The 20882-nt window shown below is 46.7% G+C and overlaps 1 protein-coding gene across 1 annotated transcript in view; it reads right to left on the bottom strand.

The window, feature by feature from the left end:
* Positions 1-19694: 19694 nt before the first annotated feature.
* INTS6 (integrator complex subunit 6) overlaps positions 19695-20882 on the bottom strand; it is an 84653-nt gene continuing 83465 nt past the window's right edge. Inside the window, exon 18 of the mRNA XM_082247768.1 lies at positions 19695-20351. Coding sequence (XP_082103894.1) covers positions 20258-20351 — 94 coding nt within the window. The 3' untranslated portion in view covers positions 19695-20257. The remainder of the gene's footprint in view (positions 20352-20882) is intronic.

Raw genomic sequence — 20882 nt, 5'->3', positions numbered from 1 at the left:
CGTCTTAAGCCCCGTACACACGTACCGATGGTCGGCTTACAAATGTTCCTCTTTTCTCCCCGGGATGTCGGTGTCTGCTGAAAAGTGCAAAGACAGCACAAGGACAGCACAAGAATTTTGTCCGCCGACTGCAGAAGTGATGTCATGTAATGGTTAACTTTCCCTGTGTTTTCTATTTTCTGAGCATGCCCAGTCTTGCAAATCTGCGGTCTGTCGGCCGAATTGTGTACTGACAGGCGAACAATCGTCCGTTCTGGTGTCGGCATACAAATATTTTCATGTTTGCACGAAAGACTTTTGTCCGCGGATTGTGCGCAGACATCTGTCGGAGGCACCATACTAACACGCGTACAATCGGCAGATCCTTCGTCCACCGACGTTTGTATGCCGACGATCGGTACGTGTGTACGGGCCTTAAGTCTAAATGATTAAAGCAGAACTTAAGGCTTCATTCACATCTTGGCATCCCGGATCGCAGGCAGAATCGCTATGATTCTGCTCACGATCCCGAATCACGGCAAATCGCAGGATGCCTGGGCGACTCCCATCACTTCCAATGGCACCCCAAACGCGGCACGATTTTACCACGATTTGTCGAGCGACAATCTTGGCAAAAAACCTGCCACGTTGGGGTGCCATTGGAAGTGACGGGAATCACACAGGCGTCCAGCGATTAGCCGTGATTTTGAATTGCGGAGATTCTGCCCACGATCTAGGACGTCATGATGTGAACGGAGCCTAAAGCAACAAATATAGTTAATTTAACCACTTGACCTCCAGAAGGTTTACCCCCCTTCATGACAAGGCCATTTTTTGCTTTACGACACTGTGTTATTTTAACTGACAATTGCGCGATCATGCAATGCTGTACCCAAATAAAATTTGTGTAATTTTTTCCCCACAAATAGAGCTTTCTTTTGGTGGTATTGGTGGTATTTGATCACCACTGCATTTTTTGTTTTTTTTTTGTGCTTGAAACAAAAAAAAAAAAGGCCACCTGCAGATCGGCTTCTGCTGTGATTAAGCGAAAGCGCAGAACCACACAGCGGTCCTTCAAAACACATTTTTTTGTGAAAAAATACACTTTATGAATAAGAAAAAAAAAAAACTAAACAGTAAATTTAGGCAAATTTTTTTTGTAGTGTGAAAGATGATGTTATGCCGAGTAAATAGATACCCAACATGTCATACTTTAAAATTGCGCACGCTCGTGGAATGGTGACAAACTAAAGTACTTAAAAAATTTCCATTGGTGACGCTTTCAAAAAAGTTTTACAGGTTACCGGTTTACAGTTATAGAGGTTGTCCTGCACTAGAATTAGTGCTCTCACTTTAACGATTGCGGCGATACCTCACGTGTATTTTAACCACTTCTGGACTGGAAGGATTTACCCCCTTAAATGACCAGGCCATTTTTTGCGATACGGCACTGCGTTAATTTAACTGACAATTGAACAGCCGTGTTGATGTTCTTTTTTTTCCCCCACAAATAGAACTTTCTTTTGGTGGTATTTGATCACCACTGCGATTTTTTTTTTTTTGGGCTATAAACAAAAAAAGAGCGACAATTTTGAAAGAAAAAACAATATTTTTTACTTTCTGCTTTTTACATTTCCAATAAAAAAATTAAAAATCAAAATTTTTCATCATTTTAGGCCAATTTGTATTCTGCTACATATTTTGGTAAAAAAAACCCCAATAAGTGTAAATTGATTGGTTTGCACAAAAGTTATCGTGTCTACAAACTAGGGGAAAGATTTGTAATTTTTCTTTATTTATTTTTTACTAGTAAAGGTGGCGATCAGTGATTTTTAGCAGGACTGCGACATTGCAGCGGACAGATTGGATACCTAACTTACATTTTTGACACTTTTGGGGGGACCAGTGACATTACTGCAGTGATCAGTGCTAAAAAATATGTACTGTTACTGTAATAATGACACTGGCAGGGAAGGGGTTAACACCAGGGGTGATCAAAAGGTTTATGTGTCCCTAGGGGGTTCTTTCTAACTGTGGGGGAATGGGCTTGCTGCATGAACACAGAGACCTGTGTTCCTAAATAAGAGGAACACAGGATCCCTGTGTGTTCATTACTGACAGAACAGCTTTTTGTCAGTCTACCTCTGAAACTGTGATAGGTAGGGAGGAAGTAAAATTAGCAATTTACGCCCTTAGAAAACCTGAAGGTGGTGATTTGTTTTCAGGGTCCGGTACACAGCTAGGCTCCCAAAAAGTCTCACACATGTGGTATCCCCATACTCAGGAGAAGCAGCAGAATGTATTTTGGCGTGTAATTTCACATATACCCATGGCATGTGTGAGCAATATATCATAGAGACAACTTTGTGTAAAATAGAAATGGTAATTTTCCCGAAACTTGTGGCAAAATATAAAATATTCCATGAACTCAACATGCATCTCAGCAAATAGCTTGGGGTGTCTACTTTCCAAAAAGGGGTAATTTAGGGGTTGTTTGAACTGTCCTTGCATTTTACACCCAATTTTAGAAGCTTATGCCACACATCACCCACTTTTCTAACCACTTGAAGACCAAGCCTTTTTTGACACTTTTTGTTTACATGAAAAAATTATTTTTTTTACTAGAAAATTACTTTGAACCCCCAAACATTATATATATTTTTTAAAGCAGAGGTCCTACAGAACAAAATGGTGGGTGTTGCCGCCAATGCAGACCCTCTGCCAGCAGAAGTGATAGCCACCAGAAAAGCAACTGTCTGGGACAACACAGGCAGAGGAAAAACTCTGATGTTCTCAAAGGGAGGGAGCCTTCCTCGGAGGAGCCAGACACCGCACCCTTATGAGGAAAGGGCGAAGCAAAGAATACGATGCCAAGGGACGTGGAAAAAGACGGCCAAAGCCCACAACTGACCCTTGATCGCGTTCAGCGCCAAACGCTGATCCACTCCTTTCTGCAGTAAGGCCAAAAACTTTCGCCACCAAGAAGGAGCGAGGATGTAACACATGCGATCCGCACCAGGCATATACACTTTCCAGGTGCAATGAGAAATCTCCTTTGAGGTAGCTTTACGAGCCTTCAATAATGTAGGGATGACCAACTGTGGAAGACCCCTACCCCTCAAGACCTGGCTTCCAACAGCCACGCCGTGAAAGCCAGAGACTGCATAGCAGGAAGGAAGATAGGCCATTGAGACAGAAAATCGTCCCCGCAGCAGAAGCCACCAGGGAGGCCCGACGACCATCTGAACAATGACCGCGTACCAGGACCGACGTGGCCAGTCTGGGGCCACCAGAAAGACGGACATCCGTTCCAACGACAACCTGTGGAGAAACCTGGACAACAGTTGAACTGGAGAGAAGGCATACAACAGCCGATACCGGTGCCAAAGTCACCCCTAACGCATCTGTGGCGTCTGTCAGAAGATCGCGACGTCCGGCCACGATCTTCCCACCCCCATTGTCGAGATGGGACGTGAACAGATCCACGTCCAGAGTCCCCCACGGGCACACAGGAGGCGAAACACCTCCAGGAGCAGGGAAAAGACTCCCTGGACCAAGGTCAGGCGACTCAGACAGTCCGCCTGCCAATTTTCCACACCCGGAATGGGAACAGCCGAAAGCGCAGGAATGCGCAATTTGGCCCAAGACAGGAGCACGGCCACTTCCTCGGCTGCCCGGGCACTCTTTGTGCCCCCTTGGTGATTGATATAAGCCACCTCCATGGCATTGTCTGTCCGTACTGGAACCGGACACTCCTGAAGTTGAGATAACCAACGGAAACAGACAAAGCTTGATCGCGCGGAGCTCCAAGACGTGTAACAGCAAAGAGGCCCCACTGCCGACCACAACCCCCGGGCACAAGGCGTGCCCAGGACTTCTGCCCAGCCCAACAGGCTGGCATCCGTGGTGAACTCCGTCCACAACAGAGGCTGAAAGGACTGGCCCTGTGTCAGGGTCGGTGGCCGGAGCCACCCAAAGGATCCGACCGCAGCCAGTGGTACAGAGAAACTACTTGTCCAATGACCGAGGCGTCCTGCCTCACCTGGCCACCTGGACAGCTGCAAAAGCCGAAACCATCAGACCCAGAGACTGCACATAGGTCCGCAAGGAGGAGGGATTGTCGTCCCTGAGGGATCTAATCTCGTCCCTCAGGAGCCGGGCCTTAGCCCACCAGAAGAAAAAAAACTTGCGCCTGAGCCGAGTCCAGGACCATCCCCAGGTAATGAAGACGACCTAAAGGAGTCAGTGCCGACCAATGAAAATGGCCGTTCCACCCAAACTCCCGGAACATCTGAAACCGGCATCTCCGCGAACCCTCGTAGATAGGGATGGGTAGACACTCATCCAGCAAGGCGATGGGAGGCCAGGAAGTCCCCTGGACCCAATGACGGTACAACCGGCTTTGAGGGATTCCATCCAGAACTCCAGTACCCACAAAAAAACGGTTCAGAGACTGCAAGCCCCGAAGCGGACACACCGTGCCCCCTGTTCTGGGCACAGTGAACAGGATGGAAGAAAAAAAAAAAAAAAAACGCGAAACCTGTCCCGTGAAGACACAGGCACAAAGACTCCTTGGGCAAGCAGAACATGCACCGCCCCCGTGAGACGAGCAGGAGACAGCTGGAGAGCCGACAGGAAGAACCTGTCCACGGGGAGAGATCAAAAACTGATTTTGTGCCCTGAAAAAGAAGCAACTAGTGAACCCCACTGTCCTGAATACTGGACAACCAGGGAACCTGAAAGCAACACAGACGTCCCCCCACCCCTAAGACGGGTGAGAGCGACTCTGCAGGAAGAGGTGGACCAGGCCGCTGAGCCAGACTGACCGGCCTGTGTTTCACCCGACCACGGCTTCTTGTGATCACCAGAGGGCTTGAAGCCCTTGTCCTGCGCCCCTAAGGCACAAAAGGACCCACGCTGAGCTATCAAGGAAGGCCCTCCCGCCTAGCGCGGGAGGAACTACCCCTAGCGACCGGGGCAACCGAGTACTCTGACCCCCGTAATCAACTCAGCCCGAATGTTCCCAAAAGGTGTCAGAAAAAAAACAGAAAAACCGAGACACTAGATCCCGGCTAGAAAAGCTAACCTACTCCTACGCTAGGCAGCATAAAACTGAGGACTAGTTGTGACTGGATCAGGGATAATGGCTGGGGACGGCCCCCTAGAGGTGTGTCCAAGTATAGAAAAGTTTTGTATTAACATTTATATCTGCCTAGCTTACTCCTGCAGAGGGCGCCATTACCCAATAGTGAAGGCTTATATGGATCGGCGGCGACTGTCAGAGGACGTAAGAGAAATGGTGTGTTTTCAAAATTGACGCTCATTTTTTTGTTTATAGCGCAAAAAACGAAAAACCAGAGGTGATCAAATACCACCAAAAGAAAGCTTTATTTGTGTGTGGGGGGGGGGGGGGGGGGAGAAGACATCAATTGTATTTGGGTACGGCGTCGCACAACCGCGCAATTGTCAGTTAAAACAATGCAGTGCCGAATCCCAAAAAATGGCCTGATCATTAAAACCTTCCAGCACTGAAGTGGTTAATTACTCACACGCAATGCTTTAACCACTTGCCGACCGCCGCACGACTATCTACGTGGGCGGTCAGCCCCTCACAGGCAAAGTGACGTAGGGCTACGTCACTAGCTTGTGAGGGTCTAGGGAGCGAGCGCGCGCCGCCGGAGGCGCGCTCCCACGTGGTCACGGACCCCCCCACGCGTGTGACCGGCGGACCCGATCGCCGCCGGCCACTCTGCGAACGGGGGGAAGAGGGAGAAAGTCAGGCAGCTTGTGTAAACAAGCTGCCTGTCATTCTCCTCTCTGTATGAGAGATGATCACATGGATCTACTATGTAGATCCGTTGATCACTCTGCATACAGTTGAAGCCACAGCCAATCACAGTTAGAATCACGCCCCTAGGGACACACACAGCCCCTCCCTCTCAAATAAAGTTAACCCCTTCACTACCAGTGTATTTTTACAGTAACAGTGCATATATATAGCACTGATTACTGTAGAAATGTCACTGGTAACCCCAAAAATGTCAGTCAAGGGTCCGATCTGTCCGCCGCAATGTCGCAGTACCGCAAAAAAAAAATCGCAGATCGCCGCCATTACGCGTTAAAAAAAAAAACAACAAAAATGACAAAAATCTTTCCCTTTGTTAGTAAACGCGATAACTTTTGCGCAAACCAATCAAAATACGCTTTTTGCGATTTTTTTTACCAAACATAGGTAGCATAAAACAAATTGGCCGAAAATATTAAAAAATTTTGATTTTTACATTTTTTTTTGGGGGAATTTCATATAAAAAAAAGGGAAAAATATTGCTATTTTTGCAAAATTTACGCTCTTTTTTTGTTTATAGCGCGTGATCAAAAAATCGCACAGGTGATCAAATACCGCCAAAAGAAAGCTCTGTTTGTGGGAAAAAAAGGACGCCAAATTCGTTTAGGTACAGCGTCGCACGACCGCGCAATTGTCCGTTAAAGTCACGCAGTGCCGAATCGCAAAATACCCCCTGGTCAGGAAGGGGGTAAAATCTTCCGGGGCTTAAGTGGTTAAAAGCCTTTACAGGTTACCATTTTAGATTTAAGGACTGGTGCTAGAATTACTGTCCATGATCTGACATTCACAGTGATACAGTGATCGCTGTTTGCATGCATGGCCGACGCATGCGTTGCCTTTGCACACAACCACTGGGGGGGGGGGGGGGCACTTTCATTTTCTTTTTTTTGGACACTGCTGCGTGAAAACAAATGTACCACTTTTATTGCTGTCACAAGTAATGTAAACATCCTTTTGACAGGTACTTTTTATGGAGTGATCTGGATCTATCTGGGTCCAAGATCAGGGTTTTCCAATGCTTTTGATTTTCTTTTAACTGGGGTCGATGTCTGGGTAAACCGGTTATCACTTCCGGGTTACCATAGCCGAAAGCCAATCTGGGCTTTGTTCCTCTCTCCAATCAACTGGGGGAAGCTTGTCACTCGGGTTCTCCTGGTGGGACAGGAAAGCCAGAGAAAGCCGCCGGGAAGTCCCCTCCCGCTGCGTGTGCTTTTACAAGTGTGTCAACCGCCAGCTCTAAAAAAAAAAAAAAAAAAAAAAAAAAAAAAAAAAAAAAAATTGTACCGGGTGACACCTGCAGTACGGGTACGATGTTGGTCTGGAAGTGGATAGTTAGCAAGGATAGATCTCCCCAAGATAATCCAGTGCTCAGGTACTCCTCCACAGGCCAACACACATTGGCATTTGTCAGATACTATTGTGCACATCTGTACAATGATTTTTTTTTTTTTAACAGAAAAGTTTTTATTTATGTGCAAAACATAGGACATACAAAAACAAAGGTACATCCAATCAAAAGCAAAACACAAACTTCGGGGTTACAGAATCAACAGGAGCTAGAATAGAGTCATTGAGCAATACACTGAAGTGAAGCAAATTTCAAATGCAACAATAGCGCGACCTTCACATGTCGCAGTGCTGAGATTGAGGTAGGAGTGAAAAAGATGATGGGGGGAGGGAGGGGGGGAAGAGGCAGCGAAGGGGTGACACTCAAGTCGTCAAAAAGAAATATCAAAGGGATCCGGGAAAAGGGTGAAAGGGTAAGAAAAAGGAGAAGAGAAAGAAAAAGGGGGGGGGAGGGAGGGTGGAAAGGAGGGGAAGAGAGGGGTCAGAGGAAGACCGGGATAAAGGTGAGAAGGCCGATCTCCCGCCACCGGCAAGGAGTAGGGAGGAGGTCTAGCGATCCAGCCAGGGTCCCCATATCTTAAACTCTGTACAATGATCTTTAGTAAGAAATCATTTTTGGCCAGATCAATGTGTATAGCCACTTGCAGCCAGTGACGGACACAGCTCCATATCTTCTGAGACCCTTGGGCTTATGCTGCTTTCTCCACAGGAGTAGGAGTAGGACTAGGCGGAAACAATTTTGGGTACACCCCTGGGGCAGTCCCAGGGGGTATACACCCACTTCCTGCTCTAGGACTTCAGTTAGTAACAAGCAGTGTCAGAAGAATACATAACCCAATTTAACAGAGGGGTGGGTGCATTGTCCATCAGTGAACCTTAGAGAAAAGGATTTTACAGCAAGACAAAATCCAGTCCTCTCTTTCGTTCACTGACGGACACAGCTCCATATCTTCTTAGACCCTTGGGAAAACACAGCAATACAGATAATTCCAAAAAATGGCTAAACATAGCCAATCAGGTAAACCAGGAACTCAACCAGGAACTGGAGCTCACTAGCAGAAAAAATACACCCTCAAGAGGCAGGAGCCTCTGCAACCGCAGCCTGCAAAACCTTGTGGCCGATCGCAGCATCCGAAGATGCAAATACATCCACCTTATAAAACTTTGTGAAGGTGTGTACAGACGACCACGTAGCCGCCTTGCACACTTGGACCACTGCTGCCTGATGAATGAAGGCCCAGGAGGCACTAAGCAACCTTGTAGAATGTGCCTTGACAGGGAAAGGAGGAACCTGACCCTTAATGGAATAGACCCGCATCACCGTCAGCCTGATCCATTTGGAAATGGTCGCAGCAGACGCTGCCTGCCCCTTACGAGAACCATCCGTAAGGACAGAGAATCTGATTTTCGTATCGACTCAGTTGCCGCCAGGTACATCGATTGCCCGAACCACATCCAAGGAGTGTAGGGCAATTTCTTTAGGATGTTTTGGCTTAGGACACAAAGACGGCAACACAATATCCTCATTTAAGTGAAACCCCGAGACGACCTTAGGAAGGAACGCCTGACAGGGTCGCAACACCACTTTATCCCTGTGAACCACCAAGTAAGGTGACCGACAGGACAACGCAGCAAACTCCGACACCCTACACGCAGAAGTAATAGCCACCAAAAAAGGCCACCTTCTGCGACAGAGTGAGCAGAGGAAGTTCACAAATATTTTAAAAAGGCGACTTTTAAAGCACCGACCGCACCAATCTGAGGTCCCACAGAGGTACCAGGGACCTCACCGATTAAGCCAGGTGGCGAACCTCCTGCACGAAGGTGTGAACCCCCCCCCGAGACTCACACCAAGTAATGTATTCCCTCCAAACTCAATGATAAATGTTCCTTGAAGTAGATTTTCTAGCTTTTAACCAGGTAGCAATCTGTCTTTCAGCACCTGGCTTTCAATAGCCATGCCGCTAAAGCCAGCAACCGCAAAGCAGGATGGAAGATTAGTCCTTGAGACAAAAGATCTTCACTGAAAGGAAGCCTCCAAAGAGCGTCGGCTACCAGCCCTACTAGATCTGCATACCAAGACTGGCGAGGCCAGTCTTGTGCCACCAGAATGACTGGAATCCCTTCAATCTCAATTCTGCGAAGCAGTCTCTGCAGAAGTTGTAGAGAAGGAAAAGCGTAAATCAGACGATACTGACCCCAAGGATCCACCAGAGCGTCAGCCAGAGGATCCCAAGACCTTGCTACAAACCTCTGAACCTTCCAGTTGAAATGAGAGGCCAACAGGTCTACATCGGGGGTGCCCCACCAGAGACACAGTTGTTGAAACACTTCTTGGTATAGAGACCATTCGCCCGGCTGAAATGCCTGATGACTGAGATAGTCCACCTGCCAATTTTCCACCCCTGGAATGTGCACAGCAGAGAGGACTGGAACATATCGTTCTGTCCATCTTAGAATGTCGGGTACTTCCCGGGCCGCTAGAGCACTTCTTGTGCCTGCGTGATGATTGATATATGCCCAGGCGTGACATTGTCCAATTGAACCCTTACTGGGCACCCCTACAGACTCTGTCCACTGGGACAGGCAGAGCCTGATCACTAGAATCGCCAGGATGTTGATTGGCAGACTGGACTCCTCCCGAGCCCAAACTCCTTGAGCTGAGTCAGTGCCCAGAACACCCCTCCACCCCGACAAACTGTATTGGACAGTGGTTTCCACGGATGCCAGAGGGAGAAAGGACTTCCCTTGCCGAAGCACTGGGGAACAGAGCCACCAAATCAGAGATCCCCTCGCATCCCGGCTCAACTGAAACAAATTGTCTAGTGAGTGTGAATTCTTGTCCCACTTGGAAAGAATCTCTTTCTGCAGAGGCCTGGTATGAAACTGAGCAAACGGAACTGCCTTGAAAGTGGAGACCATCAAACCCAGCATTTGCATGGAAGTCCTGAGAGATGACCGATGATTGGACAAGAGGAGCTGAAGCGCATCCTGCAACCTCAGCAGTTTTGCCTCCGGAAGAAACACCCGGGTTGAGGCTGAATGTAGAGTCAGGCCCAGGTAGTCCAGTTTGGTGGACGGAGTCAGAGCTGATTTCTGAAAATTCAGAAATTCAAGTCCAGCCAAACTCTTGCAGAGTTCACACAGTGATATACAGATATAGAGCTGACAAAGACTCTACTCTGCTCACAGAAGGAGGTCGTTGAGGTACCCCAGTACCGCAACCCTCTTCTGCCTGAGCAATGCCAACACAGGGGCCAACACTTTTGTGAACACCTGCGGAGCTGAGGCGAGACCAAAGGGTAATGCCACGAATTGATAATGCTCCTCTCCCACGGCAAAACGAAGGAAATGCTGATGCCCGACATATATTGGGATATGAAGGTAAGCATCCTTGATATCGAAAGAAGCCAGAAAATCCCCTTGATTAAGGGATGCCACTACCGTGCAGATGGACTCCATCCGAAATCTCTGAATCCACACAAAGCAGTTCAGAGCCTTGAGGTCCAAGATCGGACGGACCTTGCCTTCCTTCCTGGAAACCGTAAACAGATTTGAATAAAATCACTGAAAACGTTCCAACTCTGGAACCAGCACAATCACTCCCTATGATAAAAGATCCTGCACCACCCCGTAAAGACCTTGCAGCTGATCCGGGGACAGGCACAAGTTGGAAGGGAAGAACCTTGCCGGGGGCAAGGAACGAAACTTGACCTTGTAACCGAGCAGAATTAACACGTTGGACCCATTTGTCTTGAATGAGCAAGGCCCACGTGTCTGGAAAGAAACTAAAAACACCCCCACACCCCAGATACGGGTGAGGGCACTCCTTCAGGCAGAGAAAGGATTGTCCGTGGGACCAGCAGGACCCACTTTTGACTTACCTACCCGGGGTCTCTTGGAGCCTCCCAGGTGGACCTTGATCCCTTGTCCTGCAAGGCTGCTGGACGAAAGGGCTGCTTGTGAGCCGAGAATAAAGGGACCACGTTTACGACGAGGTTCCTTGTTCTTAGCAACCTGCAGAAGCAGAGTACCCTTACCTCCCGTAGGACCTTTAATGATCTCCTCCATAGAAGCACCAAACGGTCTCCTGCAAAGGGTAGGTCAGTAAGAACCTTCTTGGAAGCCTGGTCAGCCGACCAGTACTTCAACCAAATCATGCAGCAAAGGATCACCGCAGTCACAGATACTCTGCCAGCCAAAGGAGCCGCATCCAAGGATGTATCACAGATGTACTGTAGCCCTTGTATCAACTGATCCGCCAGCTCAGGAGGACCTTGACCCCCTCTTCCAGATCCTGGCATAGGAGCTTTGTCCATTCTGTTAAGGTCTGGGAGACCAAGGTGATAGCAAACATCAGCCTAAAAATTGAACCCGCCCCAGTGAAGAGATAACAGACCAGAGCCTTAGCTCTCTTGTCCACAGGGTCCTTAAAAGACGAGGAATCCTCCACCAGAAGAAGCGTGGCCTTATTCAATCTGAAGACCTGAGAGTCCACCACTAGTGGAACTGTCAGCTTCTTTAAAAGAGACTCCTTAAAAGGATACCTCCTATCAAAAACGCTTAGGTATTCCAACCATGCGTTTAAGGGATCCCCACTGACTTGCGACAATCTCGTTAAAATAGGCAGGAAAGGTGAACACCTTAGTCACCTTGGAAGGCCTACGGATGCCAAATTGCACCAACGCAGCAGTAGCTATGTCCTCCAATTTTAAAGTTTCCTGCACTGATCCAATTAGTGCCTCCACAAGCACTTATTCACGTGCGGCCATAGTGGAAGAGGAATCATCCTGTCAAAGCACTCAGGGTGCGTGGATGGAGACCCAGTGGGTTGACTCACGTCCGCAGCAGCCAAATCCACCTCAGAAAAAAGAGATAAGTGCTATTCAGCACCCCACTCCTGCGCTCAGAACCCGGTCCTCAGGCTGCCTCAATCCCAGAACTCATACTCACACTTGGCATCCATTATGGCTAGGCTTTGCTGCCCCTTACGACCGGGGCGGTTGACCAGACACTGTAGATACAAAACAAAGAAAGGGCGCACCAGCCTAGCGCATTATCCTCAGCGAGTTTATTAAAGATATCAAGATAAAAATCAGCTACTCACAAACATTCGTGAAAATCAAGCACATCAATTCCATAAAGCCGCCTCATTGCAGGAGTCCGATATCTCATAGAAGCAGAGGGCTGACGCGTTTCGAGGCTGTGCCTCTTCCTCAGAGGGCTCTGAGGAAGAGGCACAGCCTCGAAACGCGTCAGCCCTCTGCTTCTATGAGATATCGGACTCCTGCAATGAGGCGGCTTTATGGAATTGATGTGCTTAATTTTCACGAATGTTTGTGAGTAGCTGATTTTTATCTTGATATCTTTAATAAACTCGCTGAGGATAATGCGCTAGGCTGGTGCGCCCTTTCTTTGTTTTAAATCCACCTCAGACTCTGGGGAGGCAGAGGATACAGGTGAAGCTGGGGGGGCGCTTCTTGCTAGGCCTCTTTTGAAGGGCCATATCAACTTTTGACAAGTGACTGTTGGACCACTGTCCTGGCCGCCAGGGCAGACTTAGGCCCAGAGGGTCCCGCAGTGTCAGAGTGGGTCAGGTGGTAATACCTGCTCCATGGGACTCCATGGTTAACTCTGAGGCTGCCCCTAACAAACAAAAAAAAAACCTCTCACACGGCTACCACTGTGGTACTGCAAGTCCCAGAGCACCAGGGAGCTTTATACCTGCAGGGACTCCCCACCACCTATTCAGAGCTGTATACAGAGTGCCAAGCTGTTTAATATGTGGCGATCAGAAAGGAAGAGGAAGCGCTGTCACTCCCACTAGAGGGCCCACCACCGCATCACCGCTCCACAGGCTACAAAAAAAAATGGCCGCAGCATTTAACTTCAATGGGAAACTCAAAAACATGGCCGCTGGACTATAAACATGGCCGCTGAGGCTGTATACAGCCATCCACAACAAAATGGCAGTGCTGCGCGGCACCCAGGACCCAGACTGGCCCTACCTGGTACTCGTAGTCCCTCAGGGGGGCCCTTACAGCCATTTGCCGCAGGAGCTTCTTAAAATGAGCCGCCAGCAGCACGCTCTCACCCCCCTCAAGCCCTCACCAAATAACCCCCATACACCACACCAGCCTGTGCACCCAGAGGGAGGGACGGTGAGGGAAACCTGTACAGGGGAACCCCACTAGTGAAGGGGGGGACCATGAGGGAGGGAAGGAAGGGTACAGAAGGGGCCTACCAACCAGAGGAAGGGCCCCTCGTCCACCACTGTTTTTCCCCAAAGAGGGGGGACACTGCTCACCACACCTGGGAACCGAGCGGGCACCACTCCTGGCAGTCCACTGCGCCATCTTGGAATGGGGTACAGTGGGCCAGAGGTACGCTGTGACTCTGGCCATGACCATTGTCGTGACCAGGGCTATGCGTCCTCGCGAGGTGTTTCACTTGCCAGTCAGTGCCCGTCCAGTGGGGCTATGTCCTAGGAAACCTAGCACGGAGCTAATAGTCGTGCTCGCTGGCCAGAGTGGGAAGACCGTAAGGATCTAGGGATATCCAGTGAGTCGCCCAGTCTGGCAGTTGATTGCAGTTCTCACAGGAACAAAAAATAATAAGAAAAAATGCCAGGCCCACAGATCCCAGCAGGGAGCCAGGTCCTTACTCCTGACTAGGCAGAAAAAAAACTGAAGCCCTAGAGCAGGAAGTGGGAATATACCCCCTGGAACAGCCCCAGAGGTGTACCCAAAATTGTTTCCGCCAAGTCCTACTCCTGTGGAGAGAGCAGCATAAGCCCAAGGGTCTAAGAAGATCTAGAGCTGTGTCCCTCAGTCAACGAAAAAGAAAAGTGAATTATAAATTACCTTCTTATTTAAAAGAACACAGTCTCAAGGCTCATATCCAGTAGTTACAGTTACAAAACATTACATTTACTGCCCTTTGCCAAGTACCCAAGCTCACATGCTATAATGTGTACTTACCATACCTGTCAGCCATTTAGAAAGGAAGGCCTATATCTGAATACAGCTGTCCCCAATCACCCGCTGTCTTGATACAACAGTAGATCTTTTAGTAATTTTACCAGTTTTCACAAATACATTTGACACGTCACAATATAAAAAAATTGTATCATTTCAGAAAAGCTGCACTTAAACTATTAAACGTAATAGCAGTCCTTGAGCCCCAATTCAGTGACTTTGCTTAGGCTGTGATAATGTCAGTCTACTGCAGGCTGGAAGAAGCATTTTCTCAATGTCTTCATAACCAATGATCACGGAGTCTGCAAATTATAACTTTGTAGCAAGTCTCAAGGAAATATGTTCCAACAGAACCTGTTTGAGAAAGGTGGCTCCATCCTTTTGGCAAGAAAAGCAGGTGAGCATCATCAGGAAAAGTACTGCAATCTATGTGAGGGGTAATACCCTAGAAGTGTAACACTTAGACATTACTTAGCATGCATATAACATTCAAAAATTATCTGATGTCTGCTTTAAGTTACAAAACTGCACAGTATGTTTAAAACAGAAGTATGGCCAAATCTTTTTTTTTTTACTTTACTTTTTCTCGTGGGTCACAAAAGTGAACTTCGTTTTGTTCTCTTGTGACCCAGAGTGAGCTTATAGTGGGCTATTGCCCCGTCAGCTAATGTAGCAGAACCACTTCAAGCCATTGACAAGCCGCGCTTGCTTCCTCTCTAACCCAGCACTCCAGGGAGCGGACTAAGAACTGAGCAATCAGCAGTCATGGGTCTTAGAGCTGGCATGGGACAACAGCAGCATCACACTGATGTTGCAGCACAGAGGTATGCGCTTGTTTTTATATATACTCTATGCTTCTCCTTTAGGCACAAGGCTCTGTTTGGTCTTGCATATGCTGTATATAAGTATACTATGAGCTACTGTATATATTAGTTTTTGGCAACTTCTCAGAATGCCACACCAGACAATGGTTGGCTACAAGGTTCAATATTGTGAAAAAATAATTCTTGTAACAGTATGTGGGGTAGTACTTGTAAATATAGTACTTTGTATACAAGTTGTTTTTTCAACTCGCATGCTTTTGGGCAGATTCACACTTTAATTCTGGGGGCGTGGTCTCGGCATGGCCGCGTGAGGAAGTGCTTTAACAGAGCTCCCGGTCCACGGCTCCTTTACAGCCATACCTACCACACCTTACCAACATTTTTTTTCGCCTGGCACAGTCACATCAGCTACCCAACCTACTGAGTCCCTCCACGGACAACACCGCCACTCATGGACCGTTTGAGGCCGATCCAGCTGGCGGCCTCCACGCCAGACACAGCCAAGATGGCGCCTGCACGCCTAACACCTCCAGCTCAGCCCTTGCTCACTATTGTGGTAGAGCAGAGAGACGACAACCACCAGATGCCTTCGTTAACACCGAGTGACCTATCCCCCTGCCTGCTCAGATCATTGTCCCCAGGTTCTGGCAGGGACAGGAGCTCACACGGCATGGATCTCACGACTCCCCGGCGGTATTCACTTCCATGGGAGACACCCAGGCATCCACCAATACTCGGATGAACCAACTAATCACAGTGAGTAACCCGACGTCCACTAGTACTACAGAGGGGGCATCATCGACTTCATGTACAGAACAGACAGTCTGGTCATTTCTGCAGTAGTTACCTACAAGGGCAGATTTTGAAATCGCTGGCGAACAGGGTAGAAACCGCTCTAAGGGGAGAAGTACAAGGTCTTAAACAAGACATAACAGAGCTGGACTCCCAAATTTCAGCAGTTGCACAAGCTAGTAACGCCACGTCCCAAGCTGTCCAGGCACTACAATCTTCACACACGGATCTGACTGACCAAGTTACCCACTTACAATTGCAACTGGATGATCTGGAGAATCACAGGCGGACCCAGAACATTAGACTCCAGGGGATTCCGGAATCGACACATTAAGGAGATCGCCGCTCAACTGCAACATCTATTTTTAACAGGTATCTGGAACGCCCGTCTGACGCAAATTATCCACAGGACTCTTGACCCTTAACTCCCAATCCCTGATAGAACCAGAGATGTACTGTGCCGTCTACATTCGTACACTCCAAGGAGGAGATCTAGCAACAGGCTTGGCGAGTGGGCATTCTGGAGTTTGACAGAGCTGCGGTTTATCTTTTACCTGATGTTTCCCGCAAAACACTTAATGCGCAGATCCCTTAAACCTTCACTTGAACAGCTCAGTGAATTGGGTCTTACTTATAAATGAGGACATCCATTTCATGCGATTGTGAAAAAAGGACATTTTTCCTTATCCCTACTGCACCCTTCTGGACTTCAAGATCTATTTAAATTTGCAAATATGGAATCAATTCAAGTCCCAAACTGGCTGACAGTGTCAGCTACCCCTGAACCGTGTCATGGTCCTCAGGATGATCGCACCAACGGACGCTCTCGGAGGGGTAGACACTGCAACTCCAGACGAAATGCTACTTGAAGGAAATGTCACTGGATGTGCCTGTCGAAGATTCAGATAACTATCCTGGCTCACCCACAATCCCTCTCTGTACTTGGATCAGAGTTCTTCCTGGCTCCCTAATGGCACCCCTTTTTTTTTTTTTTTATTGGGCTAATATGCCCGACACTTTTCAACCTTATACTAGGTGCCCCTGAATCCATTCTTACTAGTTACTTTATTTGCCTTGTGGCTGAGGGGCAACCTTTAGGGATGTGATAGTGGATTTATCCTGGTGGTGACGCGGGAGAGACCGTTGGGAGCTGGACCCGCCCCTTGATATAATGTGCCAACCGATCCATCCCTAAATTAGAACACACTGTTCTCGCCTGATATTAGATGAGGGCTAGGTTCACAATTCTACCTTGTGAGTTCTGTCAACCTTTTATTTAGTTTGGATACTTACTGAACCTTTATATTTACATGTGTTATGTTATTAAGCCTGAGATGCGTTTTTTTCCCATCTGAGGTTTTATTATATCATTTATCATTCTCAATGACTAATATCCGTTATTGCATGTTGAATTGGGTTACTCATTCTACGTTTGGGTGGCTGGCTTACTCTGGGGGTGAGTGTCCCCGGGGGGGGGGGGGGGTTAGTCCCGGCCCTGAGGTTCCTCCCACTGCAATGGTTTTGGTTGCGGTTAGGTGGGACCGCTGGGGTGTGAGATGTCACCTCTGGTGAGTGCTGGCTATGATACAGTGGCCGGTTCGCCACTAGACTGAGTCACACTAATCTCACCTGGGTTTCAGCTGGGGTCATGTTCACACTTTAATTCCTTTGCATTGCTTTTCATGAAAAGGCAGCCCATGCACTATAGATGGGCTGCTAATGCACTGCAATGGAGCAAACAATGCACAAGACACCTTTTCTTCAACTGCAGTGCACCACAATACACAGCAGGTGCGCTGTGCAGTGGAGGTTCCTGTACAGTGTGCTGGGTGTCATTCACAATAAAGGGGTGCTTGTAATTATTATCTACATTTAAAATGATTAAAAACCCTTTACAAAAATGAAAAAATTTGACTTGCTTGCAAAAGCAGTTTCTTTCATTAGAGTACAGTGTAGGAAACCAGGTATAAGGACCCCATATAATCCTTCCCACTGCAAGCAATTCTTCATTTTTTGCTATTGTCCTTAGATGATGCCTCTCCCTGAGGTAGATCATTGGTTTCTTCTGGAAGTTTCGAGTGGTTTCCCTCTTCTAGTACAAGTTTCTAGTACCCAGCCTCTCAGGCTAATGACAAAGCTTCCGAGTTTGTACCCTATGCTAAGGTTACCAGATTTTCAGGGACATTCTACTTGCCACTAGGGTTGGGCTTTCATTTTTCGCTTCACTACCAGATCCATATAGTGACACAACTGCAGCGAAATGAAAAGTGCTGACACCCTATGATGTAGAAAACCCAACAGCTGGCAGGATCAAAACAAAGTAAAACGGTTACAAGGAGGACTCAAACAAATGCTTTGTTTCATCTATTAAGACTGCACCAAACAGATCATGGGTTTCCTTAATTGTACTTCAATATCTCCTCCCGAATTCTAATGGCTTGCAGCAGGGCTGGCACGAACACTAAGTTATTCTAATTGTCATCACTAGTGATCCTGGTCAAAAAGCTCAAAGAGCTAATGATGGTGAACTCTTCTGCACAATACTACTCATTTTTGCACTGTCCGTAAGATACTCACACACTCTATACAGGAAGTAGCAAAACAAACGACTTAAAAAGATCGCCAAGCTTCAAATTAAAAAACAAAGAATGACTTAAGTGGTTCCAAACCCTCAAAGTTTTTTACACTAACGCATTCTATGCATTAGGGTAAAAACCGGTGCTGCAGGAGACAACCCCCCCCCTATTGTAACCGTGTCACTACACACAGACTGGGCAGCTCAGGAGCAAGCACACACGGGTGCCCCTATGGAAAGTGGCTTTCCACGGGGGCAAAGAGGAGGAGCCTGGAGCACCGGCGGGGGACTCCAGAGAAAGAGGATCAGGGCTGCTCTGTGCAAAACCATTGCACAGAGCAGGCATGACATGTTTGTTATTTTAATTTAAAAAAAAAAAAACAGAATGTTTAATGTTGCTTTAAATATACATCAACATGTTAAAGCTTATATGAGATTGATTGGTTTAAATTTACATCTTAATGCTTGGTGTAAAGTAGATGTGAACCCAACACCAGATCTGCAGAATAGCTCCCAGACAGAACATTATGTGTAACAAACTAGATTGATTTAACTAGCGGTGCAATCAGCTGCTGAACTGCTGGTATGTGTTTATAGCATAGAATCCAAGTCTGCAGAAATTTAGACCAACAGTACCCTCTCTATAAATGCAGGTCGGCTTTGGCCAGACAAGCAGAAAATGGATAGTACTGCCTAGAACCCTACGGAAAGGCCTGCTAAATCTATTTATTTTATAGAACCTAAATTACATTGACTGGTTGTCTTTCACACCCTAACAGTATTTCTGGGGCAGAATTAGTGATTTAATGGCTAAGGGTATTTGTGGTGGCTCTTTAGTAGTAACAAATCACTAAAACAAATGTGGGTTTCCATTGTATAGCCCCTTCTGAAAAATTTTTAGCTTCCTGGCTGTTCATACTTACTGAGTCACTGACCAAGAACTAGTATGCAATCTCAGTAACCGACTTTGCTGTATAGCTACTCTAGGGTGGGAGAGAGGCCACCAGGAAACTAGTATTTTCAGAGCCAGGGCCCCAGTGGCAATGTCTAAACTTCACAGTAAAAGGTTTCCTTTGATGGGTTTCAGGCTACATACTTGATCAATGTCAGGGATCAACCACGAAAGTATTGCAAACTAGCATGGTCAGAAAAAGGCCAGGGAGAACAATCCGTTTTCTTATGGTGTGTCTTCCTTAAAACTGTTCTATGTCCTGATGCAGGAAAGGTCAGGTCAGCTCACCAGGAAACCGATATCAGTGTTAATTTACACGCGGAGCAATAAAATTATACTAAAAAAGTAGTTCTCATCCAGAAAATACAAGAATACGATTCATAATATAGATTTTGCAAAAATATTAAAATAGAGTTTTTTTTTTATTGATGGAATAACAAAAGTGCCTCTGTTTAAATAGTTTTCAAAATACAACTGTACAACTTACAATATATTCAAAATAATTATATACAAAATATTACCTTGTTTCAACATATGTGCTTCTGCCTAGCTACATTTTAATTACAAACCTGGGACTGCATTTAAAAGGTCTCCTGTCCAGCATACATGTTTGAATGCAGACTGTTCGCACTTCCTTTGCTAAAACCATTTGTGGAACAACCTTGAGAGAAGCCCAATCAGATTTTGGCAAAAAAACATTTATCCTAGCCAGTGAGTAAACGTGAATGTGAGGCTAAGAGTCAGCTGTGGAACCTGAGAAAGATCAGCATAACTGGTCAGTGACCGCTGGGAACTTCTAAAAACTTTCCGTTACTCCATATAAAGGCATCATTTTCCATATAAGAAAAAAATGGAAGCATATTAAGGGTACAATAAGTCATTGTAAAGATGGTATAGAAAAATGTGGCAACCACCACCGGTCACACCTTGTGCCCACCAGCAAACAAGGGTTTTCCATGGGACAATTTAACAGTCGCTGAAATGGTTCAACTGATTTGATCTTCTGTGAATCTCTTCTAGAAAATTTTCCAACTGCTCTATCAACATCCGCTTTTTAAATCTGAAGATAAAGAAAAAAATATAACATTAAATTTCAAGGATTTCTAACTACATTATGGATTTGCACTCGCTTCAAAGTGGATTAAAGTCTACCTAAAGGGAATATTTGGTCCTAATTTGTGATCTAGATATTCAGTGAGAGGGTGTGTTTAATACAAAAGCACAGTCTACTAAATTTTTAGTAACAAACTTAAAGAATTAAGTCTCATCAATGTGAATTAATGTTTTGTGACTTATTTGACTTTATGGGTACTTCATAATTCTACATCGACACGGGATCATCCATATTAGCCAATTTAATTTGCAGCCTATGCTCCTGCATGGTCACACAATCCAGCTGTTTTTTTCCAGAAATGCAATATTTACACTAAAGCCCCGTACACACAGGCCGAATTTCGGGTGGCACGGCCGGTTCAATAGAGACTTGCCAACCTGCAGCCGGTCCAACAGAAGCTGGGGGGGGGGGGGGTGTCCCCCTGTCAGTACATAATAGATAGAAAAGCAGGGAAGATCATTGTACTAATATTGGATT

The sequence above is a fragment of the Pelophylax lessonae genome, assembly GCF_965119305.1.
Source record: "Pelophylax lessonae genome assembly, chromosome: 2".
Classification (NCBI taxonomy): Eukaryota; Metazoa; Chordata; class Amphibia; order Anura; family Ranidae; genus Pelophylax; species Pelophylax lessonae.
The sequence above is the reverse complement of the archived record's forward strand: the minus strand, read 5'-3'. Positions and strand labels throughout refer to the sequence as shown.